The following is a 9,095-nucleotide window of genomic DNA, read 5'->3' as shown; positions in this document are numbered from 1 at the left end:
CATTAATCAACAACATACACACAGGAACTTGTGGAGGACATAAACATTCTGCTTACAAGGGAAACATTTACCCCCCCGAAAAATGATTTGCACATTGTAGAACTCCATCTCCCACAATCCTCGGTACCGGGCAGGAAGGTGACGTGTTTTTACTACGTGTCAGGAAGTGGTGTGTTGTCAACATGGCGGCGCAGCAGAATGATGTCGATGAGCTGTTCGATGTAAAAAACGCTTATTACATCGGCAGTTATCAGCAGTGTATCAACGAGGCTCAGAAGGTGAAGGTAGGTGACGTGTACCAACAGCTGGTTTGTCCATTTTGTGCTTGTCTGGCTCACAGCAGCGGACACTGCGCCCACGAGCTACAATGCTAACCATTCTAGCTAATGTTTTCTCTCGCAGGCGAATAAGGTGTATTTAGCTGCTGTTTGTATTATTTTTCTTCGCAGCCGTCGTCGCCAGAGAAGGAGACTGAACGGGACATGTTTTTGTACCGAGCATACATCGCCCAGGTGAGCGTTAAATCCATTCAGCTGAGTTTCACGTCATCAGCTGTGAGTTGTTGTGTATTTATCACCACCATATATTCTCAACGGCCTCACCCTGATCTATGTGTGTCATTGCAGAGGAAGTACGCTGTTGTCCTGGAGGACATCAAGGCCAACTCATCACCTGAGCTGCAAGCTGTCAAGATGTTCGCCGAGTACCTGTCAAGTGAAGGCAAAAGGTAAGAGCCTCCATTTGACGTTTAGATCAACATAGAGCTGAACACACACCTTGTCAGCATGCTGTACAGACGGTCAAACTCAACACATCCATTCACAGTTTTAGCTAATGGGTCTGATTCAAGCATCAACGATGTCTGACCTGCTGAGCGGGCCTCATTGCTTTCATAGTGCTGCCATACAAGCCAGTATTCAGTCAGATTTACCTTTAGCCTCAGTGTACACTCAAGGCCAAAACACTTGATGACGCTAAGGTGCACAACTGTCCCTAACATCCGCTCGTGAAGGCTAACACCTGCTAACATCTACTGGTAGTTGGTAACTTAAATTGTGCAGAAGACCATCTTGTCCTATATTCTAAAATAAACATTGAGCTGAACAACGTGGGTAAAACGTAACATACACTTTGTCAGTATGCTGTACAGACGGTCAGGCTCAACACGTCCATTCATAGCTTTAGCGCAGGAATCGATCAGTCAGTGTCAGAGTTTTATTGTTTCTTCAGAGCAGAGACGACTTAGACAAACATATTGAATGTGTCTGACTCAAGCATCAAGTGGAACCTAATTCTCCATACATTATGGATGAGCACCATGTCTCTGACCATGTGATAGAGCAATACCTGTGTCGTTCCAGCTTTTGTTGTTCTTGGTGTATTACATATGGCACCATTTGATAGAATAGTTCCACAAGATGTCCATGTGAGACTTTGACTTGTGGAGTTTCATGTGAAAAGTGCTGTTTGGGATGAATATACTACTTAAACTATGCTGCCAACTTGGGTAACTGCCTTCCTCAATTTTTAAAAGTAGATCTTCAAACATCTCCCATGTCAAAGATTCTATTCTGTGAAAGAAAGTAATCAAAGGTGCGTTAGGGTTACTACATTATGCTTGAGAGGGGTCAGCAAATGTATTCTGTATCTTTTAAATGCTCAATATATCACCCAACTTTATGTAGAGATTACTGAACAGCCTTTCTAGCTGATTTCTGTGTCTTCTATCTTAGTTTGATTAAAGTATTGTCTTGTGTTTTAGATCCTGATAATCTAAATCCTTTTGCTGCAATATTTTTTCCAGGGATGCTATTGTGGCTGATTTAGACAAGAAGATGGCAAAGAGTGTGGATGCCGCCAACACCACCTTCCTTCTCATGGCTGCATCCATCTACCACCATGAGACGAACACAGACGCTGCTTTGCGGACTCTACACCAAGGAGAAAGCCTGGAGTGGTAAGAAGTGATCAATATTACTTAACAAGGTCACGAACAAAACTGATCTCCAATAAATGTATCTGCAAAGGAAATAAAAATTGTTCTTCTATTCATCTATCAAAAATAATGAAGCCAATTTCATATGTGCATTTTATTTGTCATTAACCAACCTGGTTTCATATACATTACATAAAACTACATCATCATTGTCAGAGAGATAAATGCATTCTAAATAGAGAGTTTACCTTTCTCAAAAGCACTGTAAGGAAAGTTTTTCGTCCCACAGAAAATGTACCATCTTTGCGTCTCAGGACAAATTTTCGTAGTAAAATACGTATCATTTTGTTAATTCTAGTATCAGCGACTACATCTGCTCCTCATTACTCTGTGGGTTATGTGAGGTTTCTTAATTCTGAAGACTTGAGCATGAAACTGAGCAAATGGACCTATTTGTTTTTTATTTTTCAGCATGGCCATGAGCATTCAGGTGTTGCTGAGTCTGGATCGTGTTGATCTGGCAAGGTATGGAAGCAAGCAGTGCAAGATTTATATTGAATTGTTGGGTCAGGGATTTCTAGAAATGTCACAACACCATAAATTTGGTAGTCAGGAACAAATACCTCTGAAATTACACTCCTTGATTCCAAATTTGATTCTACAGCAATAAATAAAAAACAACAAAGGCCAATGTGCATAGTGGGACTGGGTATGTGTGATTAGGTTTGAACCTATATACACAAAAGCAAATACTTAATGTTTGAATTGGAGCTGTATTCTTCTAATAATGACGATTTTTTTCCTCTCTTCTCTTCCCCATTGACAGAAAAGAGCTGAAGAAGATGCAGGAGCTGGATGAAGATGCTACTCTGACCCAGCTGGCAACAGCCTGGGTTAATATTGCTGTGGTGAGTGGACAATATCGGTTGATTCATAATTAAAAGCTGTATGATTAATCCTTTGTCAACTCCTGTACACAATAGAGTGGCTTGAATATCAACTCTGTCTACACAAGTTAATCAAGCTCCTGTTTACATTATATATTGCTGACTATTGTGTGGTCACTGACTTACACTGCTTGTTGTTCAAGGGTGGAGAGAAGCTGCAGGATGCCTACTACATATTCCAGGAGATGTCAGACAAGTACTCATCCACACTGCTGCTTCTCAACGGGCAGGCAGCCTCTTACATGGCCCAGAATAAGTGGGAGGAGGCCGAGGGAGTGCTACAGGAGGCCCTCGACAAGGTTGGATGAAAGATAAATCTTTGTTATTGTCTTTCTTGTTTTATCTCTTCCTCTCAGGGTTAGGGTTTGTTATCAAATACACTGAACACACTGGGATGTAAATACATGGACAGTTGTTTATCCAGACAGTTTTTGATATGATAATAAACTTCAATTGCAACTTTTTTATGTGTCGAGCTAATCTGAACATCCACTCAGTTTGATGTTACAACTTGAAAATGATGATCATTATGATACTTTTTAGTGAATTATACTGGGCGCCCCAGGCTTGTATTTCTAATGGCATTAAGAAATCAGAAATAAGGCCAAATCTTTCCCATTTGTTGAATGCTTCCCTCAACCACATAATGTTAAATTTGGCACAACAAAAAAAATAATCAACTGCTTGCATTGTAACAGCAGATGGCTCCACACACACTCTTTTGTGGTCTACTGTTATTGTGCTCTATCTATAACTGGATGAGGTTTGACCAGTATGTATGTGTGGGTATGCACTCTGTGGTTGTAAAAGTCGCAGCTTTCTGCAACATGTTTACCGGTAATATGAGGCCTGAGTTAGCCAGACAGTGAGTAAGGTGACTGTGAAATGGCTTAAAACTAAATCTTCAGGGAAGCGTCTCAGATCCTTTTATGAAATACACCATGTTTGTTATCCAGGTAACTTTGACTTGGTGATGCTTTGTGTGATACTTCAGTATTAACTGGTCAGACTTTTACAAAGTTATGGTTATTGCTTGATTTGATCTCTTGCTAACTAAGCATGCAGAACATAATGAAAGTAATGTAAATGTATATAAATGATGTAGGGGCTCACATTCTACAGAGCTAAACCAGACAAGTGATTTCATGTTAATGAATGGAACCAATATCAGACATTTGACACATAGATGCAGAAATCTACACTTTTGGAGCAACTCTTCCACTTGTGTAATGTTGAACTGGATCACTGCACAAAGGCTTCCTGCACCACACTGTTTGCTGCACATATAACAGAGGACATTAAGCTTACTCAGTATTGTATAAATGTACTATTCCATTTTATTATCTTGCTCCAAATTGTCTATTAAGCTGACTTTTCTTCTGCATCAACCCTTCGCTGCTGTGAGCATTTGTACTTGTGTCTGTTAGTTGCAAGTGGTGTTTCAATGCCACTGTTTTGATTTTGTTTGTGAACTTCCAACAATGGCAACTTAAACTCGGTGTATCAACACAGAAAGCAGAGAAAATGGCAGAGGTGATGGTGTATACGACCACTGATTTACTGAAGCAGAGGGAAGGTGAATTTTCTGTACTTGCGTTGAGACTAGGAGTTACATTTCTCGGAGGTGCACGTCAGACTGCGGTGTAGAGGAGGCGGCTCATCGTACCGACATCATCAGTTCTATCATCAGAAGTACAAACGAACCTTTACTCTCTCACTGACATGTCTTTCTGTTTCCTACTTTTAGGACAGCAGCCACCCTGAGACGTTGATCAACCTCATAGTGCTGACACAGCACCTGGGCAAAGCTCCTGAGGTGAGACTTTGGACTCCAATCTGTTAACAACCTCACCGTCTTAACAGCCTTCAGATTTCCACTTTCCTGTAGACAAGCTCACCCTCGTTCAATAGAGCATATGAGTGCAAAATTCACCTCAGCAGTTTTGTGTTTTCGCTTTGATTAAAACAGGCAAATGCATTCAAGCAAGGAATTTCTTGACTGGGTTTATTTTCTATCATAGAAAGTGTCTTCTAGGCATATTTCCTAGTTTAGTGCTGGGTGTGAGTTTTACACCCTGGAGCTCAGAGTTCATGAGATAAAGACTCAATAATCATTTGATGGACTTGATAGTAATGCAATATAATTCTGATCACTGACTCAAAGCGCTAAGGAACACAGTGATAACTGCTGATTTGCACACCTCCCTCAAGGTTAACTGGGATACTAACAAGCCTCATCCTCAGGTGTAGAAGGGAGTAACCATTGAGAAGAGGTTTAAATCTAAGATAAACAATGTAGAAGTTCAAGTTCTGTTCATTTTCTTGGTCATTTGCTTCTTTTTCGCCTTCATAATTGCACAAATCTTCTTAAATTTCAGAAACAAACGAAGTAAGTTGGACTCTTTCAAACACGGATGAATAATAGGAAATGTTTACTAAACGATTAAATGTTGCTGTCTTCGCTAGTTGGTTGTACAGATATTAGTTGGTTGAAACAACACAGGTTTACTTTTGCATCAAAGATGGCACACAGCTGTCAGCCAGATAACAGCTGGAGCAATGTGTGACCACATTCAGCTCAGGCATGTGGACGAGGCCGGCTGGTGCTATCATGTGACATCTTTTACCCGAAGATGCAGGTCATCAATATTTGAAGTACATCATGGCCTTAGCAAGAGTTTGAACCAGGTCACATAGTGAACCAAGAAAAGTTGAATTGAGGGCAACTTTGTTGTATTTCCATTATTGACCTCTCCTTCAAGAGGTTTCTTCAGGTCTGAGTGGTCTGAGAACCAGGTATTTAGTCCATTGATGTCAGTGGATTTGTTAGTTCTACTGTCTGATGTAATGTCAGCTGTTAGAGTTCACCTGAGGCTCAGTGTAGACAGCTGTTGTTTTGGAATCACAAATAAAGCCTACATTTTTACTCAGATTGGACGGTCATATCCTTTTTCCAAGCCAGCGTTGCTAATTTAAAACTAAGCACAAGCGCACAGATTATTAAATTATTATAATTTATACAGAAATGTGTGTTTTCAGCTCCTGAAAAACAGTTGTTTTTATTTGGCCAGCCTTCATAACCTTTACTTTGTTCTACTGTTTTCATTTCGCTGAAAACTTGTTTGAAGAGTCTTTTAAAACTGTGTTTATGAGGCTTTTTAATTGTTATACACTGTTGTGAGTTTATATTTTAATGATCCGCTTACTGCTGTCCTCAGGTAACCAATCGGTACCTCTCTCAGCTGAAAGATGCACACAGAGCTCATCCATTCTTCAAGGACTATTTAGCCAAGGTAACTTGCTTGCATCAGAATGTGTAATTCATCTCTTTGTTCGGCTGAAATTGTGAAAGACTTCCTTAATCGCTGTCATTTAAACATCCATTCATAACTGCTGTGCAGCAGTACTATACTGATTGCTTTTGAACTAGTAGATTGGTTCTTTTTAAACATAACACAAATTACATGAGGAGAAAATCAGGAAACATCAAACACCACTGACAATTGTTGGTTCATAACCTTTACTGTGAGGATTTTATTACCTGGCTTGGTTGTTTTGATGCTCGGGCAGCAGGTAACCTTGGAGCAAAGCCAATGAGAGCATTAAACTCTGAATCTTTAGCCTTTACCACACATAGTCACACACAAGCAGATGTACATAAACATGCTGAAAGTGGGTTATACCATCACCAAACAAAGCATGCGATGCACAGCTGTTGCTATGGTCAGATGTTTCCCTGGTGTCCAACGGTTTTTTCTGCTCTTTGTTTTTCTGCAGGAGAACGAGTACGACAGACTAGTGTTGCAGTACACCCCCACTGTTACAGCGTAAGACATCTGCATCTGCTGAGATGCCTCAACAATGGACTTAAGTTTAACACCATGAGGATCACACACTCTGTCCCTCTCACACACATACACAAAATACAATGTAAATTTCCCTGGGCTATAGATGACACATGTCTCCCTCTGTTTGCATTCTTTCTAAATTTGCATTTCTCTTATTGAAATCGACACATCTGTGTAATGTAAACATTCCTTTGAAATATTAATAAATGTTTAATACGTGTGATGTGTTTGAAGTTTGGTTTATGAACAAACAAAAAGGGGCTTTATCTGCAGACTCTAAGAATTTAAAGGTCCAGTGTGTAAGATTTAAGTGAAAATGATCTATTGGCAGAAACTGAATATAAAATAATCCTAGTGATGTTTTCACTATTGTCTAATCATCTTCATTAGCCCTCTATATTTAGATAATTAATATTTACAGTCGTCCAGACTGGACAAACTAAACACCTTTTGAGTTTTTATGACAAATGAATGCTGCCACAGGTTCACTTTCATGTTTGGAAGGGGAGGGGTATTCAGCAGCAACATGCAACTTCACCACTAGATGTCACTAAATTCTACACACTGAAGCTTTAAGTCAGGGCTGGATTTTCATTTAGGAACAGTGGGGAACTGCTCAAGGCATCCAGATCCACAGGGCCCCAAACAACTTTAGGTTCACTCTAAATAATTTGGGTTTACATAAATTAATTATTTATACATTTTATTTTATCAAATTGCTTATTTTTTCCATGTCTCAGGTGTTTAAAACAGAAACCCTGTAGTAAATTGTGGAAACTGTGGAACTTCCTACAGCCCCAAAAACTTCATGTTATTAATTTGGGTCTATGTAATTAGATTTATCAATTTGTAGGGAATTTCCACCACTTGAATTATGATATTAATAATAATAATATGTCCTCTAGCCGCCATCTTGTACATTCTGTCCAAATCTAGTTTTAGGACCTTGGAAAAAGGCAGTGGTCAGGCACAGGTCCAGCAGGGTGCAGCAGGGTGGTCTGGACTGAGGTTGGTTCTGCTGGGTAGGGCATTGTCCTGTCACAGTAGTTTCCTTGCTGTCTTTTCTGCTTCTGTGGTGGGGATGCATGTGAAAAGTGATGTCACATCATATGGTGCCATGGTTTTCTCAGGATCTAGTCAGATTTTTTCAAAACTTGTTGGTAAACTCTTGCGAGTTCTTTATGTGGTGTGGGGTGTTGCCAACCAGAGGAGAGAGAATGGTGGCTAGGTGTTTGGCAATGTTCATCTTCATACAAACTTCTCTCAACCAGTGATTCAGATACGTGGATGACACCTGTGGTTAAAATGAAAACACAGGAAGTGGAAGCCTTCACAAGACACATCAATGCAGTGGACGGCTACATCAAGTTCACTCTGGAAGATGTAAGTGGTAGAAGTCTTGCCTTCTTGGACTGTGCAGTGAATACTGAAGGTGATGGAAGCCTCAACATTGAGGTATATAGAAAACCTCCACACACAGATCAATATCTATAAATTGACTCACACCACCCACTGGAGCGAGAAGCCAGGGGTTATCAGAACCCTGCACAATCAGGATCAGTCTGTGCCCACAAGGTCAGATGGTAAAGAGAAGGAACAAACACACATCAAAAATGCACTTAAAACATGTGGTTATCCCAACTGGGCCTTTGTCAAAACCACAGAAAACAGAACCGAAAGGGTGGAAAAGAAGGGTCAATGGAACAACGTTGTAATCCTAATGCTGCTGGAATATGTGAAAAACAAACCCCACATCCCAGTACATTTCGAGCCTACCAACACACTGAGGCAGAAACTGGTCCATCCCGAAGACAAAAACACCCAGACATAAGCAGAGAAATGTCGTATATGCAGCTGAATGTAGTGAGGAATGCATAGACCTGTACTTTGGGGAAACTAAACAACCCCTTCACAAACGCATGTCACAGCACCGGAGAGACAGCTCCTCAGGTCAGGACTCAGCAGTCCACCTACATCTAAAAGGACAAGGGACATTCATTTGAAGACAACATTTAGGCCAGGGAAGACAGGGGGTCTGAGAGAGGAGGAAAGGAAGCCATCTATGTCAAACTAGAGAAACCATCTCTGAACAGAGGAGGAGGATTAACACAACACCTATCAGCCACATACAACACAGTCCTGACCTCCCTCCCCACCAGTTCACACATTAGAACACATGACTCACCGGGGGTGGGTGGAGCCAGTCTCTCAGTTAACCTCAACTCCCAGCAGTCAGTTACAACTGAAGAGGCCTCGTGGTGAAACGTCTTAAAAAAACTCAACCAAGTCCAGGTGACCTGTTTTTAGAACTTGGATATGTCTTGTCTTATGTTGTTGGCTTTGTCAAATTACTCCAAGGGACAT

General features: G+C 40.7%; 1 protein-coding gene across 1 annotated transcript; it reads left to right on the top strand.

Annotated features, from left to right (window-relative positions):
* Positions 1-123: 123 nt before the first annotated feature.
* On the top strand, positions 124-6,952 carry cope (COPI coat complex subunit epsilon). The gene is made up of 10 exons (XM_035175849.2): positions 124-284; positions 450-512; positions 627-727; positions 1,805-1,957; positions 2,408-2,461; positions 2,763-2,844; positions 3,027-3,182; positions 4,631-4,699; positions 6,102-6,176; positions 6,661-6,952. The coding sequence occupies exons 1-10, from the start codon at positions 183-185 to the stop codon at positions 6,712-6,714; spliced, it is 909 nt and encodes a 302-aa protein (XP_035031740.1). The 5' UTR covers positions 124-182; the 3' UTR covers positions 6,715-6,952.
* The last annotated feature ends 2,143 nt before the right edge of the window (positions 6,953-9,095 follow it).

Source organism: Hippoglossus stenolepis, chromosome 14, assembly GCF_022539355.2.
Source record: "Hippoglossus stenolepis isolate QCI-W04-F060 chromosome 14, HSTE1.2, whole genome shotgun sequence".
Classification (NCBI taxonomy): Eukaryota; Metazoa; Chordata; class Actinopteri; order Pleuronectiformes; family Pleuronectidae; genus Hippoglossus; species Hippoglossus stenolepis.
The sequence above is the reverse complement of the archived record's forward strand: the minus strand, read 5'-3'. Positions and strand labels throughout refer to the sequence as shown.

Excerpts from the sequence above, each read along its gene's own strand:
- cope (XM_035175849.2), top strand. The coding sequence starts at position 183 with ATGGCGGCGCAGCAGAATGATGTCGATGAGCTGTTCGATGTAAAAAAC. Across the intron at positions 728-1,804 it reads CTGTCAAGTGAAGGCAAAAG|GGATGCTATTGTGGCTGATT; the intron begins GTAAGAGCCTCC and ends TATTTTTTCCAG. Across the intron at positions 1,958-2,407 it reads CAAGGAGAAAGCCTGGAGTG|CATGGCCATGAGCATTCAGG; the intron begins GTAAGAAGTGAT and ends TTTATTTTTCAG.